We start from the raw sequence: 17,487 nt of genomic DNA, 5'->3' as shown, positions 1-17,487 counted from the left end.
CAAAAGATTGAAAATGAAATTTTACTGGGAAGGCGTGCCGTCGTTTACCATATTCTATATGTAATTGATTTAAACATTGCATCTCTGTCATGGTGCGTTAAAAAAATAGCAGAAATACACTGTACAAATAATTATATGATATTTCGATGTCAGTGTCCAGTAGAGTAATTAAGTGGCCCCTTTTTATATAATTTTATATTTTGTTTGTTTGTAATTTGCATCATCTCTACTTCCCACGATTTCCATTATTGGTGCTTCAATCTTCAAGATTCCCATTCACCTACCCACTTCACTCCCTTTGCTACTCTCTTTCAAATTTCAATCAATTGAAGCTTTTGGTTTCTTTCAAAAATGTTGGGAACTTCGATAAATCCGATCAAATCATCTTCTCCTTCTTCTTTAACCTCTGCTTCTTTTGAAAAGAGAATGTCGGTCATGCCGCCTTCGTCGGCGACGATTTGCTTAGATGAATCGAGGTCTACTCGTCGGTTCCGTTTACCGCTGAATAGATTGCAGTGCTCCGGCACTTTGGGTACCATGCACCTCTCCGGCGTCAAGTTCAGTGTCTCCAGAGGATCGAAATTTCGCGTTTTCTGTGAATCGAAGGTGATTTTCACTTACCCTCTTTTAGTCCCCCCTCCCCCCGAAGTTCTCTTTACTTTACTTTTACGGGATCATAGTAGATCAGTGATGAGTTGGTTTATGGAAGTGTTGTTTGGTTTACCGGCCTTCGAACCCTGTTGGGATCATGCCTGCCAAACACCACTACCCAACCAACAAAAAGTCAATGGGAATGCCGGCAAAATGGAATTTTTGCCAGTGCTCTTTAATGTTCTTCTCCTGCAAGTTGGCCTTATATTGACTGATGTGGATTCATATACACTGGTATAGGTCAATATTAGTTGAAATTGACAAACATAACACACTAAAATCTTGTAAGAAATGAGCCCATCGAGTAAATTCGAGCAACTGCCTGTAAGATATGCGTTGTCAATGTTTATCGATAATAAACTATATAAATTTTAAACAGATACGTCAAATTAATACCGATACGATGCCTAAAGCATGGCTTTTTCTCATACCTTATATACAATATTTCATTTCAGGTTTGCCTTCACTTCTTATATGTCATTTGGCATGGCATTCAAATGACAATTATGATTTTTATTAAGAATAGATATATTATATCATAGGTAGATGTCGGGATTCGAACCCACAGAGGACTAGATAATTTAAGTATGTCTGACCACTTAGTTCATTAATGAATCCCCAAACAATAATTATTATGATGACGTGGATTAATGAATCTCCAACCAATAATTACTATGATAACGTGGATGTAACTTGCAAACAAAATTTGGATTTGGATGAAATATATGAATTCGGTTTATTTATTTATTGGATATGGTTTTTGACCGTTTGAATCATGGTCAGAAAAATTGGGTAGAGTTTTAAATTGATTTAATCTTGGATTCTCAATTCAATTAAATGATTGAAGTACTTTTTAAATTGGATTTTGAGTACTTTTGGAAATGGTGTTAATGTTAAATTTGTATTAAATATGGTAAATGATTAGTAAAAACATCTGTTTAAATTTTGTTTGGAAGTTTTTTTAATGTACTTGCCTCTAATATTTTTTTTATTAAAAAATTGAATAACAAAATAATGGTATGATAGTAATTTTACTCAGACTTGAAAATAAAGGAGAAAAACTGTAAAACATAAAAAATCAAACATTAGAAACACCAAATTAAATCCAAGAAAGGAGTAAAAATCTTTTTTACCCATTCTTCAAATTTTCAAAATATATCTATATTAGTATTATTTAAAACCTTGACTAGTTGTATAGTTATATAGTCATCGGTTAATTGGTATCAACTTAGCCTTGAAATATAATTGAGCCTTAATTTTTAATTAGTTTAGTCTTGTTATGAAGGGGTTTTTTAACGAGGTCTTCCATATTTTTATAAAAAAATGAGTCTAATCTTAATATATATGTATATATATATATAATATTTATATAATATATTAAATATTTAATATTTTGGTTAATTCGGTTAATTAACCTATTTCGAATCGGATTAACTGTTAATTGAACTTTGAAAATTTTATAAACCGTTAACCGATCTAACATCAAATTAACCAACCGATTAACCGAATTAAAGTTCAGTTCGGTCGGTTGGTTAAAACCAAAAAGTGAACACCCCTAACCACAAAAGGAATAAGAGAATCATTAGGTGAAGATATCATACCTATGTTAATTTCTAAGGCAGGAGGATCCAGTTTAGGTTCTTGATAGTTGTTCACCTGTGTGATATCCTCTAAGTTTGTAGTAGGTCGTCCTTCCTAGTATGGTACAAGTTCCTGATTGGTATCAAATTGAGTATGAGACGGTGTTTTGGTTTGAGGAGTTTGTTTAGATGGTGTTTTGTTTGGAGGATGTAAACAAAGTTCCTGTGTGATAAATTTGCTTATATTGCAGTCACTGTCTCTGTTGAAAATAAGCTTTTTCTTTTCCTTGTGTAAAATAGCATGGAATAATGGAAAATTAACTTGTATATTTACCAAGAAAACATGGCCTATTTATAAAAGAAAAGGAAAATAAAGTCCTTACTTCCAGCCCAAGAATAAAATATAACCATAGAAAAATAACTAAAATTGAATACAGCTTGTAACATCTTGAAAGTGTTACCATATAATATTCCCTAGTTCATAGGGGCATTACCTATGGTGCTCCGACTCGTTTTTTTTAAGTACTCATGTCCAAAACTTTTGTCAATGCATAATTGAACATGGGTATGGGTAACTTCCCTAAAACCCTCCAAATACATGAAAAACTAAAAAAAAAAATTGCACATGTTCAAGTAGGGCACATACCCGTATTAGACACTCACACTTGAGTCTGAGTAACCATGTTCCTTTTTCCTGTTCTAGACACAAGAGTTGCAGATCAGAAGGTGTTCACCTTTACTTGAAAAATCATCATTGTCAAGTAATGGTGCACTGGTATCGGATGAATGGAAAGCAGTCCCCGACATTTGGAGGTCTTCAGCTGAGAAGTATGGTGATCGAGTAGCATCGGTGGATCCATATCATGATCCGCCATCTACCTTGACTTATAAACAGGTAAATTGTTGCTTCTATAAGTTATTACAAAACTATTTAGATATACATTAAAGTAGAAATATGAAGCCCAATTCATAATTTGTTAAACTAATATTTGAATACTCGTATCTTTCATAATTTTTTTTTGTATTTAGTTATCTTCAATTGTATTAATAGTTCATAAAATAAGTTTGTTTTCTAACTTCCCATTAGTATTTCCAGTATTTATGTAGAACAAGTAATTATATCTTTTCGATTGCCTTATTTTCAATTCCTCCCAAATTTCAGTTGGAGCAGGAAATATTGGACTTTGCTGAAGGTTTAAGGGTTATTGGAGTAAAGCCAGAAGAGAAGTATTCACTTTTTGCTGATAATTCGTGCCGGTGGCTTGTTGCTGATCAAGGTGCGTATCACTTGTAATTTGCCATTAACTTCCTCGCTGATGTCCATTAGCTAAAAAAAATAGGGTTCCTTGGTAGTGTACTTGTATTACCATATATATAATCTAAACATGTCATTACTAGTTTAAACACATTTAAAGGATTTTGCATGAACCAACTTATCTCAGTGGTTAAAAGAATCATTGTTGTTCCTAGAAGTATTGGGTTGAGCGCCAGTGACTGCAAGGGTGAAGTTGAATAACTAGCTATTGAATCAGTAGCCTAAGACATATGCTTTTAGAATTTAATAAATAATTATGCACGAATTTAAACCTTATGCAGCCATATATCTTCTTTTTCATTTCTTGATGCTCCACTTCCAACGAATTCAAAACCCGGATCACTTGTCAATCCCCATGATTCTAAGATGTATTTATTTTTAGAATCGAATGTCTTAAGGTTGTGACTAAAGATTTTGATGACACCGAGTTCATCTAAGAGTTCCTTTTTTTCCGAACCAAATGGAACTTTTATGGTAAAACTTCCATGCTTTAGATTATAAACATCAACTGCGTCTGGTTTTATGATTTTAATTTCTCTTGTGGGCAGTGAAGTTTTCCCTATATACATTTAGCATTGCTTTTGGCTATTCAAAAGCACTGTTCAAACTAGCTTTTGGATGCAAACCAAAAGGCTGGACAATAGGTGCTTTTGGCTTTTGGAATAGCTCATTTTGAAATAAAATTATGAAAATTGAAATTACCTCATTTATCGATCTGTCTTCCTAATAGCTTATAATTTAATGAAATTACTTTTGCAAACCAAGCTTTTCAAAAGCACTTTGTAACTTCAACAGAAATGCTAATCTAGTCCTAGGTTTCGAGACTTAAAAAAGGAAGAGGCCCTGTGTTTTCATTCTGAAAGCTGTGAGGTTATTCATTTTTATATCCTGAAATTGGTATACGACTGGTATCCGATGTAGGAACACATTTTTCTTTCTCTGTCAGTCTGATTACTAGTTCAATTTATGAAATCTTAAAATAACTTTGGTGTATTATTTTGGCCTAGCTATAATGACAACAGGAGCGATTAATATTGTCAGAGGGTCAAGATCAGCTGTGGAAGAGCTTTTACAGATATACAATCATTCTGAAAGGTTCAGGGAAATAAGTGCTTTTGTAATATACTTCAATATTTCTTTTCTTTCCTCTTTTTTCCTTTTTCCTTTTTGAAAAATAAAACACTTGACTTTTCCTGTTTGAAGTGAACTCTAGTTTTGTAGTTTTCTAAGCAAAAGATATCCTGACATATTGTATGCAATGCCAACTATGTATACTCACTGTTGTTATTTATTGTGCGCTCAAGGATCTATTTTCACTTTAGTTTACATCAGCACACGAATCCAGCTATGTACTCCGATTCGGGTGTGAGTCATATACATGTACTTGAAATTGATATCACTATGGGAAATGTTGGATTACCCCTTCATTGAACATTCCTAATTCTAATGATTGGTAGTATTTTCTTCTTTTAATTTGATAATCCAAAATTTCTCTGCATGTAATCATGAAATATGTTATCATGAAGTAATCATTATTCTCATGAACAGTTAATTGTTGTTCAAAATGTAAATAACACACATGCAAGCTCACATGAACCTCATGTCTTCTGATCGCCCCTAGTTCTTATTTTTTGAAGTTATAAATGTTTGGGTTTCATTATCCAGGCTATTCTGCCTTCATTGTGATCTGTTCTACAGAAGTTACTGATTTTATATTATTGTTATGGCAGTGTTGGGCTTGTTGTTGACAATCCTGAATTTTTCAATCGTCTTGCCGGGAAATTTTGTTCCAATGCAACAATGAGATTTATTGTTCTACTTTGGGGGAAAAAATCACGCCTGGCCAACAATGAAACACTTGGTGTACCTGTATTCAGTTATGAGGAGGTTGTGAATTTAGGAAGAGAGAACCGTGCTGCCCTTATCGATTCTCTTGATGCTAGTAAGTTGATTGAACGCATAATTTGGATAAAATATTATACCTTGTCACTGTGGTTCCCTTGAGTTTGTTATTTAATTATGTACTTTCGTCTGCGCTTCAGTGTTGTGCTTTTGATTGCCCGAAGCCTTATGTCACTGAACAGAGACCAAGATCTTATCTGTCCAGCTTTGGAATCAAATTTATTCACAACCTTTAGTTTTTTCTCCTTGTGTATTACCTGCTATATTGTTCTGACTACATTTTTTATCCTGAACTACCAGCCTTTTACTTGTGCCCAACACATATCCGGATACGGGTATGGGGTTACAATCCTCTGAAGACTCTCCAAATAAATGGAGAAAACTTAAAAAAATATATTAAGCATGTCTATGCTGGACACATACCCATATTTGATACACCTGAGTCCAAGTAACATAGCTAACTACATTTTGCATGTGCAGATGATTGGTTTAAAACGATATTGACCTGTCACTGGTTCTTGCATTTTAGGGCTTCTGATTTAAGATGTGTTTTTTCTAATTTCATTATAATGTATTATTGATTGCAAAATGGTCCTTGGTTTTGAAAGTAAATATCAGTACGAATTTATGATAAAATTTAGATTCATTGGAACATTTACTGATGAAGTTGTTAAGCATTGGGAGCTGATTGTTACTTGGATTCAAGTGTGGGTTCCTGATATGAGTCCTAAGAGTTAATATCCTGTTACGTTTGTCCATATATGCTTCGGACATATATGAGCCTCTGCTTTAAAACTCTGTGAGCTTGGGGTGAAAGGTGGATCACATTTCTCTGGTTATGCCCTCCATGTTCATCATTCTTAACACCTAAAGTTTCATTGAGTCCTAAATAGCCGCTTCATACATGATGATACTTGCATGATAGTTTGCATGTTACTTCTATTTAATCATGCATGTTGTACAACTTGTCTAAATCATATGGTCTCACTATGAGTTTCCTCAATAGATTTATAACAGTTGGCTAAATGTGATTTCAGGAAAAGGTTACAAATATGAAGCCATCAGCTCAGCTGATATTGCTACTCTCGTATATACAAGTGGAACCACTGGTAATCCAAAAGGTGTTATGCTTTCACATAAAAATTTATTACACCAGGTAACTTCTTAATACTGATTTAGGTATTCTAGTTCTCACAAGTCACAAAAGAACATTGTTTTAATTGAGTACTGAGCCAATTTTCCCCCATCTGAAGTAATATGCTTATATGTGAAGGGTGAACTAGTGAATATAGTGAAATGGTTGTAGCTATGTATCTACGTAACTGCTATCTGAGGCAATTGTTCTTCTTTCTTTTTCAGTTGTCAGTAAGCTAATAAAGTTTCATTTCTTTTGGGTAATTCGTGTCATGCTTTTTTATCTCCTAGTTGTTCCAAGCTTTAGATTACCGAAATTGATCCCGAAGATGGTAGTGTGTCAGATGTCTACATTTTTTATGTCCTAGTTATTTCAAGAACCCATTGATTGGCCTTAGTAGTAAAAGGAAATGTTGTTTTCCCTTGATGAATCGGGTTTGAGCAGCTGCGTCTGCAGGGTGTGTGTGTGTTGTCATCAATATTCTATCCGATTCTGTTATTATTCACTCATTTTTATTATATTCGAATAGTGTATATCCGAGAATTAACATCTGCATACTCCAAATCGTGAATGGTAATTAATTTCCAAACTCGAGTATTATCTGAATACTTTTTTATCCAAAGGGGTTTGAGCTCTAGGCTTGAAATCTATACTGACTCATGTTGCCGTGTATTTGTGGCTTATCTTTCTATGGAGAACATTCAACTATTTTGTTTCTTATAATTGAAAGAAACCTCTTGCTTAATATCTATTGTTTATTATTTTTTTGTTGTCTTTTCAGATAGAAAATTTGGGGGTTCTTGGACCTGCTAAACCAGGGGATAGATTTCTAAGTATGCTTCCTACTTGGCACATGTATGAGCGATCTTGTGAGTATTTCCTATTTACTCGTGGAATTGAGCAAGTCTATACAACCGTGAGAACTTTGAAGGTATTGTTTATTGTAGAATAATTAATGGTTATCGAATGATTCTTCGTGTTGCATGATTATTAGTTTTTTACTTATTTGTTAATTATATATATATTTTCTTTTGTAGGATGATTTGAGAAATTATAAGCCAGATTACATGATTTCTGTACCTTTAGTGTATGAAACACTCTATAGGTATGTCTTTTTCTCGGGATTTCGGAAACTTAATTAATCTGCTCTGGAAAAGTTTATTGGGATACTTTTCTTTGGAAACAATTATAAATTATTTTGTTGGTCAGTGAAATTAGGTTCTCTTAAACGCACTTTAGTAAAAAATAAAAGGAAAATGCTAATTGTTCATGTTGCATTGCATCCACATGTGCTATATTTTCATGTGTTCCATCAGTTCAGAGTTATGCATTATTCCTAATATATGATAAAATATATCATATTATATAATCATTTCATGGGGAAAAATCCCTGCATTTTAATAGTTATAAAATCAAGTTTAATTTTCTTGCTATACAATCTAGTGGGGAAAACTCTTTCAAAGAAGTAATCTCTTAATCCGATTTTATAGCTTGTGCTCAAATTTTTTCATATAGATTTTGTTGATACATTTTAGCTCATAAACTTTGAAAACTTTTTGTTGAAGTATGATTGATAAGGAGTCGGTTTTGTAGTGTTCAGTTATACAATTAATAATTTCTTTCACTAGCTTGAGTGATTGGTGTAGTCCGTTGCCTTCTAAAGATTGTTGTAACATGCGTCTCTAGTTTATGAAAAACAATTTTTTGTTGAGCATGATGGTGAAAAGAACCAAACTACGGTCCTAATCAGGGCAATGATTGAGCCAAGTCAAGCTTAAGTTTTCAGAAGCATGAGTTTGAGCTCTGCTTGAAATTTGACACTTGAAGCTTGACTTGAGTGTGATTGAGTTCATTTTTCAAAGGTGGACTTGAGATGAAGATCAAAATGCTTGAGTATCTGAGTAGTCTCGTCTACGTAGTAATTATGAGCATATTTCCAAGCTTGACTTCAAGCTCAATTTATTTGTCTTCAAGCTTGATTTCGAATTGAAAAATTTCTTTTGAAAAACCTCGATTTGGCTTGTGAGTACGTGATAGCTCAAGCTTGAGCTTAACTCAACAATGACCAAACTGAATTCGATTTCTTTTTGTGGAAACCAGTAACTTACGAGCAGTCTCATTTATACATCTAGTATTGACTCATTTTCTTAGTAATGAGAGTTATGTTTGTAATTTTAGATTTTAAATCTAGATGGCCGAGGTTCATCATGCATGATTGGTTGATTAAAGATTGTATCCGATTATTCAACAACAACAAAAAATCTTTTGGGATAAATGTTGTTTCTCATCTTATGTGTTTGACTGGTTTTCATGTCTATCTATCTGACATGAATGCTATTTATATTGCTACGACCAGTCTCCAGTTAAATTTTTTGCGTAAGGAACTCTTTGATTTCCAGTTGCAGCTTTTAAAATATTTTTGGATTGCTTTGCAGTGGGATTCAAAAGCAGACCTCTACGAGCCCCAATGCTATTAAATTAATGGTACTTTCATTCATAAGGATCAGCTTGGCATATACAGAGTTGAAGAGAATTTACAAGGTGATGGCAACTGAGCTTTTTTACAATTTTTATGAACCTAAAGTTAAATTCTGCAAATTCCTTGTTTATGCTTCCTATGGCTTAAATTCATTCTTTTAAAGCCCTAAAACTAGAGATAAATGTGAATTAGATGCCAGTGTAATCTGATACCCATAGTTCTTTTATTATTATAATGGTTAACGTTCAACTAAGACCATAAAGTTTCTTAAACTTACAACCCCTTTGCCGAAAGACCATATAACGACTATTTTCTTAGTAAATTAATGTTTTTTAAGCATTTGCACCTTTCAATAAAATTGTTAAAATCCTACTATATGTAGAATCAGAGTTAACACTGTTGGTGCAAAAGCTATGTGTGCTAATTTTTTCTCTCTGATTTCTAGCACTGCTCTGCGTTGTGCAACTTTCATTTTTTAAGGTTATTTTATTGGCACTTTTTGCTCAGTTTAATGTGCGATTTCTTTAGAGGATTTCACTATATTTGATGAGAATTTTTGGAGATATACATACTGAAAATAATTGGAGAATCCTTGAAAACTTGAAAGCTTATCTTGCTGCAGCCATTACTTTTCATATACCACTTGGAAACTTTTATGGGACAAAATCTTTAGTTTTTTAATAAATATCTTGAAGATTCTTGCCACTCTTGATGCAAATTATGAACGTGATCAAGGATCAGTAGAGAAGATTTTTTTTCTCTGGACTACTCTTCTATAAGGGTGGCAACATCTTAATACATACAGCCTTTGTATTTTCGAGTTAGGTTAATGAGCTTCATTGTATTTTTTGCTCTAATCAGTTTGCTAAGAAACAATTAGTGTGCTTTTTGAGTGTGTTGTGTTTTCAGTGAGTGTCTAAATAATAATTGGGGATTATTTAACAGAGAGAATAGCTAGGATAATATTGTACGGGAGTGCCTCCAACTAGTGTGGAGTTGGGTTGACGTTAACATGTCTCTCGTATTGAGAATAGTGGACTTCTCTTTAAGCAAGGCTCCGCAGACGGAGGATCGTTGTTTGATTTACAGTCTCTGTCTTATCTGTTTACATTTTCTGTTTTCAGTGTTTTATCCCATTTACCACTGACCTAAAGCTTTGTCCGGGCACTAGACCAACAAACACAATTCCGTTTATCCTGGAAATCAATTGACAATTATGTTTCCATTTCAGAATTAACTAAGCTGATGAAGTTTTCTGTAGCATATGGTGACTAGTCTAGGACCTATGGAGCCTATAGATACCCATATTGGTCACAGCTCTACATCCAACACATACCATACGAGTCCAAATAACTTAGCTATTGTCTAGTTGCCCCATGTATTGGATGTGACATATAATGAGTTACAGTGCTATTAAACTTGCTGTACTATCACGTTCCCTATTAGTTACTTGATTCAACTCCATTTTCCCTTTGCTTTTATTTTGTTAATAATTTAAGTGTTTCATATCAATTTTCCCCTTTGCTTTTATTTGATTAACAGGGACTATGCCTAACAAACAATCCAAAGGAACCTTCATATGTTGTAGCCATGTTAGATTACTTATGGGCTAGAGTGATTGCTGCATTATTGTGGCCATTGCATGCATTAGCTACGAAGTTTGTCTATGCAAAAATCCGCTCTGCTATTGGAATACAAAAGGTTTGATCTATTTGCTGGATAAACTTGTTATTGAAGTTTTCGTAATCCAGCTGTTAAAGTTAACTGTGTTTATCATCCAAGAAGAATCTGTATGAATTATTATGATGCCTCAAGCTCTTCTTTTTTCTTAAGTACCTGTGTCCAATACTTGTGTTTAACAAATTTCTGGATAAGGGTTTGGGAATGTTACCCTGCAACGACCCTTCAAATACATGGAAAAACATACGCGAAGTACCAGCGTTCTGTATATACCCTTATTCGACACTCACATGTTAGTCTGAGAAACTTAAGTGTATTCCAATAAAAGAAAAATTTTACAAAGGGGAAAAAGGAAGAGGGACTGATTATCGTTTGGTCTTTTATGTACAAAGATCCCTGTTGCTATGTAACTTTTATTTTACTTTGTTCAACATTTCTCATTTTTTTGTTCTGGATTTTATCTATTATCTTTTTTAATCATCCTCTAGACTGCCAAAAGCGGAGGTGGAAGTTTGCCGACACATATTGAAAAGTTTTATGAGGTTAGATGCTGATATGTTCTTGGTATTCAAATTAAAAGGTTAGTAATCATTATATCTTATTTCATGGAGTCACATACATGCAGGCAATTGGTCTAGAAGTAGAAAACGGATACGGTTTAACAGAAACAGCCCCTTGTATTGCTGGTCGACGACCTTCCTATAATGTATGATACCTCTATCTCTTTCTATTATTACTTTTATCTGGAACTGCTCTCTCTTCCATGCTACCTGTGGTAGTGCATTGACTTCTCATCAGCAATGTGAAGAAATTCTCAATAAGAGAACTAATAGTTGTATACCCGGCAATCTGTGTTGGTCCAACTCTTAATTTTTCTTGAAGTAGAAGAGCCTGATGCATACCCAGATATGAATATGGAGATATTTCCCTACAGAAGCCTTTCAAATACATGAAAAACTTATAAAACACTGAACAGACTTGCTAATATGTCATCGTAATACTTTTGCATGATAAGCGTATCTTATTGGATTCACCGTTTTGTTTTTTATACTATTTTTTCTTTTTTGTCTTCGTGTCATCTGATCTTATTTGTGTACTTTCTTTGGCCTAAATTGTAACGAACTCGAGAGTCTTCCATTATATGAAAATCTCTCTTGTTTTACTTTAAAGGTTCTTGGTTCTGTTGGGCATCCAATTCCCCTCACAGAATACAAAATTGTAGATCCAGAAACCGATGAAATCCTCCCACCTGGTTCCAAGGGCGTTATCAAGGTTAGGGGGCCGCCAGTGATGAAAGGTTACTATAAGGTAACGTTATGTTAAAATATGCTTATGAAAACTATTGTCGTATGTTCATATATTGTGCAGTTTTTACAACATGCAGTCTAAGCTTGTAACCTTTAGTTATTTATTTTTATAAAGAGAATCAAGAAACATAAGAATAGCCACAAATAATTCAAAATTAATGAAATAAAAATGGGACTTATCATATTTAGCATCCAATCACCTGAAATCTGCTCAAATGTTTTATTTGATACCTGAAGTTTAACAAGTCACAACTAGGTACACAAACTTTGCTTCAGTTAAATAGTTTGCACCTAAGAATATCTCCATTAGTTTAACGGCTGATGTGGCATAAATCTGGCCATAGAAATGCTAGACCTTTATTTTTTTGGTCGTGTCACACATTTGACTAAGGGAGTTAGTGAGTATACAATTAACGAAGTTGAATTAATCGATCATGAATTTATTTTCTTCATGCACCAAATGTGTATTAACCTGTAAAAATGTTTAGAATTGGTCTTGCATATAGAAAATGCCTTGTGCCATAAGCTATGCTTTTGGAATTGAGAAAATAACCTCAGTGACCAAAAATCCTAGATAATATACGATTTTGACCAACTTTTTTTGGATTTGCGAAAATGACCAACAAAATCGCAATACGATCTCTAATTCGCATTGTGATCTCCACTATCGCAAATTCGCGTTGCATTTCGCGTTGCGATTTTTCATTTCGCGTTGCGATTTTCCAGTTCGCGTTGCGATAGTTGAAAATCGCGTTGCGATTTTCCATTTCGCGTTGCGATAGTCTACAGTTGTCGTTGCGATTTTCCAAATTCGTTGTGATAGTTAAAAAAAAATATTTTGTTTCTCTAAAAAGATAGTATCCGCGCGGACGTGTCGAAGACACATATTACCACGACCCCGACCCCGACCCGACCCGAGACGGACGGCGGCGGCGCGCGAGAGTCCCCCTTGTTCTCTATCATTCAACAAGGAAGTGAGAAAGCCAAGCTTTAAATACTATTCCTAATAGTGTTTCCAATATTATGTGGGATTTGAGCATTACCAACACTTGTTCCCGATACTATGTGGGATTGAGCCTTAAATAGTGATATTATTTTTGAATGTTTTGCTTAAAATTGCAATAATCGCGATTGATTGTAGATTGACTTTTAATTATGACATATTTAATCGTATAATACTAATGCAATTGGTTGCTAATTGAGTTGTTTTAAGGTGCATGATTGTTAATTGTTTCCTGAATAATTACATTGTATTGGAAACAAGTGTTGGTAATGCTCAATCCCACATAGTATTGGAAACACTATTGGGAATGGTATTTAAGGCTTGGCTTTCCCACTTCCTTGTTGAGTGATAGAGAAAAAGGGGGACTCTCGCGCGCCGCCGCCGTCCGTCTCGGGTCGTGGTCGTGGTCGTGGTCGTGGTCGTGGTCGTGGTCGTGGTCGTGGTCGTGGTAATACGTGTCTTCGACACGTCCGCGCGGATACTATCTTTTTAGAGAAAATTCTTAAGAGACAACTGTAGACTATCGCAACGCGAAATAGAAAATCGCAACATGATTTTCAACTATCGCAACGCGAATTTGCGACAGTGGAGATCGCATTGCGATTTTGTTGGTCATTTTCGCAAATCTAAAAAAAGTTGGTCAAAATCGTATATTATCTAGGATTTTTGGTCACTGAGGTTATTTTCTCTTTGGAATTTGGGCAGTAGGAAAATTTTCACTTTTGTAAGTGGTAGAGTGGAAGGTGACTTAACCAAAGAAACACAATCTACTTGGTTTTTGGCTCAGACTATTTCAGGCTTGTGTTTAAGGATTCAATGTTGGCAATTAAGAAGTCGATATTTTTGCTGTTTTTTTGGTTGTGTAGAAAACAAAAAACCTAAATGAAGCCAAGAAAACATTTAAACATGTATACTTCCTATTTTTTTAATTCAGGAAACACCAATATTATTTCAAAGAAAAGATATTTACAGTGTTTGTTTTGTTGGACGATTTTGTCTGTTTAAGAAAGAATTCCGAGAGTATAAATGTATAATAGTTTTATTCTTCTAGGAATTTGGGATTAAACTTTCGTTGTTTACCAATGTCATATTACATGCAATTGATGATTGTGGCATCTTAAATGACATTTTCCGGTCATTTTTTGAATTAGAATCCATTGGCTACGAGGCAAGCCATAGATGAAGATGGTTGGCTAAACACTGGTGATCTAGGTTGGATTGCTCCTCATCATTCAGTAGGACGAAGTCGACGATGCGGAGGTGTGGTGGTTTTCGAAGGACGCGTCAAGGACACTATTGTTCTTTCTTCCGGTATATTTTAAAGCCTCTTAAACACGTATAACTCTAATAGTGCAATCTTAATACTAGTGATCCGAAACAATCATCCCCATGTAGCTTTGATTGGGCTAATTAGGTCCTTTATTGCATTTCCTTTTAGATTTGCTCAGTTAGAGTATCATGTCACGTTTGGTATACAAGTAACAACACAAGGAAAAGGCTTAATTATTGCACGAGTTATTATGAGTTTTAAAATAGTTTATATAAAATACAGAAGATTTGGCATAAACCTAAACTTGAAGTGAGGAAGATGAGTAAAAACTCCGAGTAAAAAATAACACTTATTCAAAATAAGCAATATATATTCCTTATCTTTGTTCAAATTAAGCCATGTGAGCGGCTAAAAATTACCTAGTGAAGGTAGTTTGTTCCTATCTTACGTATTAAACATGAGGAAAAATTAACACTCCAACCAAATGTAGCATGAATGTTTTAGCTACTGAACAAAATGAACATATGACCGTATGCACTCTTCTGTCCTTATTGTGAGACCACATTTTTCTCTTTTCTGTATGCAGTTTCCAGTTATAATTTTGAGTTATGTGTCATAATTTACTTGGGGCCTCAATCTGGTTCCTAACTTCTATCTTTAATATAACTATTATAATATAAATCTCATAGAATTTGACATTATCAATATCTGCCATACCTGATAAAAGACACCTGCACTCAGTTCTTTTGGTTCGACTATGGTGCTTTTTGTGGTGATTTAGGTTCCTTGGACTTGGGCTTGTGTCCAAAGAGTATGTTCAATTTTTCTTATGATTTTCTTGTACTTGGAGAGTCTTTGAAGTTTGAAGGACCAATGTCCGGATATGCATCGAACACATGTATTGCAAGAACGTAAAGAGTCAAAGCAACATATGTGGAGACTATAGGATTGAGAGATACTGCTCTCTTTCTCTTGGTAGTTGGGAAAATTTTATGGTCAGAGTTTTCAAAGTTGAACTTTGATGCTGCAACCATACTTCGAAGCCTTTTCTTTTAATAAACTCTGTTAAGCACACATTTAAGATTCTTTCCTTTATTAACCCAAAATGATTTTCCTCGGAGAAAATAGGTGAAAATGTTGAACCTTTAGAGATTGAAGAAGCTGCCATGAGGAGTGCTCTTATTCAACAGATTGTTGTCATCGGCCAGGCAAGTCTAACACATTTAGAGATTGAATCTGTGCATGTATTGTTTCAATCTTTTTTAACATTTCATTGTTGACCGACATCTTCCAGGATCAACGACGCCTTGGCGCTATCGTTGTCCCAAACAAAGATGAAGTTCTCCTGGTAGCAAAAAATGCATCTATTGTAGATTCAGATGCCGTCAATCTCAGCAAGGACCAAATTACAAGCATGCTATATGACGAATTGAGAAAATGGTAATAATCGGTTACTTGAATTATTTTAGTTTTGATGTAAGATTCTATACTGGTGTCATCTCTTCCCCCCCCCCCCTTCCTTTCATGTTGCAGTACTTGGGAAACATGGAAATTTTGGGTTTCGGGAAATCTAAACCGAAAGTTGCTAGGTTTAATGTGCTATGAAGTATGAACGCTGCAGAGATATGGTTACAATTATTGCTTGTAGGCTTCAAGCCTGCTGGAAAATTCCAATTTCTGTCCAGTAGTAGATTCTTTCTGCTACCCCAAAGACCAACCCTTCATTTTCTGTTAAGTACCTGTGTCTGATACTCTTGTTCAACACATATTTGGAGATGAGTATGGGATATGATTCTCAAAATCTATACAAAAACCAGAACAAAAAAGAAAATTGATTATACTTATCTTGTTATTACAAAAGGTTCAGTCGCTTGGAACATGACATGAGTGCTTAACTATTCTCTTTTATGCAGGACATCTGAGTGTTCATTCCAAATCGGACCAATCCTTGTTGTGGATGAACCTTTTACGGTAACACGCATGCTCTGCCATTATGTGATTCTGCATGTTTTATGTTGGACATATATTTATACATGTTTTTGGTTTGTAGATCGAGAGTGGCTTATTGACCCCAACCATGAAAATCCGAAGAGACCGAGTTGTGGCTCAATACAAGGAGGAAATAGCCAATCTCTTCATGTAGTTTCGTTTTTTGTGAAAACATGACTATTGTTGAAAACTGCAATAAGATTAGTAATGTGAGTTATCCTCCATATTGGTAGCATTTTGTTGACCTTTATAATTGCTTGAAAATATAATAGTTATCTTAATAATTATATCATACAATTTTAGTTCTCTAATCATGTTACCCGATATAGTGTAAGTACACATGTTTGATAATATAAATTGGAGTTACATAATTTCATTAATATAAAATTTAATATTGTTATCGTAAAATTATTAATATTACTTAAAAACATCTTATAATCTCTAAGTACTGAACTATTGAGATATATATTTAATAATAAAATTATTAATAAAAAACAAGAAAAATATTTTCTACAATTTTATTCTCTCTCTATTATTCTAAGTTTCCGTTCTGGACAGTAAAAATATTCTTTATTTTGATTTTTAATTTTAAAATAAATAATATTTTATTTTTTAATAATAGAAATAAGAAAATTATTATTTATAATGATTCGAATAGACATCAGACTATAATAGTTCTGCACAAATCCAAAATAATAATCTCCTTGTAATTTGATTGGGCCTATTAGGTCCTTTATTGCATTTCCTTCTACATTTGCAGAGTATCATATCATGTTTAATTCGACTAAGTTAAAACTCGATCAATATTCGACTTGGGTTGAATTGATTGAATTTAAACTTGACTCGAGACCTTAACGAATTGAGTCAAATAAGGTTTAACTCGACTCGATAAACTAGCGATCAGTTCGTTAATTTTTTATGTAATTTTTAATTATTATCTTAAAAATTAATACATTTAAAAAGTCTAAATAATAATTACTAATTTGTTAATAAATAATAAGAAAGATGATAAATTACAAATTAATATTAATTTACTAATATATTATTTTACTAATTTATTAGTTTAGTGTATATGGGGACTGTTACTTAAGAGTTTAGACTTCAAAATTATTTCACTCTCTTTTGATATTTTTTGGTTAAATTTATTAAATTATATTTATATTAAACTCTCTATAG

At 33.8% G+C, this 17,487-nt stretch overlaps 1 protein-coding gene across 1 annotated transcript; it reads left to right on the top strand.

Annotated features, from left to right (window-relative positions):
- Window positions 1-232: 232 nt before the first annotated feature.
- On the top strand, window positions 233-16,547 carry LOC120197793 (probable acyl-activating enzyme 16, chloroplastic). The gene is made up of 18 exons (XM_039199192.1): window positions 233-606; window positions 2,935-3,126; window positions 3,394-3,508; window positions 4,554-4,641; window positions 5,277-5,488; window positions 6,486-6,604; window positions 7,365-7,514; window positions 7,621-7,688; window positions 9,019-9,124; window positions 10,605-10,763; window positions 11,231-11,284; window positions 11,368-11,448; window positions 11,913-12,050; window positions 14,204-14,363; window positions 15,451-15,530; window positions 15,617-15,762; window positions 16,236-16,293; window positions 16,373-16,547. Exons 1-18 carry the CDS (start codon window positions 352-354, stop codon window positions 16,463-16,465), a joined length of 2,274 nt encoding a protein of 757 aa, XP_039055123.1. The 5' UTR covers window positions 233-351; the 3' UTR covers window positions 16,466-16,547.
- The last annotated feature ends 940 nt before the right edge of the window (window positions 16,548-17,487 follow it).

This window comes from Hibiscus syriacus, unplaced genomic scaffold (genome assembly GCF_006381635.1).
Source record: "Hibiscus syriacus cultivar Baekdansim isolate YM2019G1 unplaced genomic scaffold, ASM638163v2 tig00117056_pilon, whole genome shotgun sequence".
NCBI lineage: Eukaryota > Viridiplantae > Streptophyta > Magnoliopsida > Malvales > Malvaceae > Hibiscus > Hibiscus syriacus.
The sequence above is the reverse complement of the archived record's forward strand: the minus strand, read 5'-3'. Positions and strand labels throughout refer to the sequence as shown.

Excerpts from the sequence above, each read along its gene's own strand:
- LOC120197793 (XM_039199192.1), top strand. The coding sequence starts at position 352 with ATGTTGGGAACTTCGATAAATCCGATCAAATCATCTTCTCCTTCTTCT. Across the intron at positions 607-2,934 it reads GCGTTTTCTGTGAATCGAAG|ACACAAGAGTTGCAGATCAG; the intron begins GTGATTTTCACT and ends TTCCTGTTCTAG. Across the intron at positions 12,051-14,203 it reads TGATGAAAGGTTACTATAAG|AATCCATTGGCTACGAGGCA; the intron begins GTAACGTTATGT and ends TTTTTGAATTAG.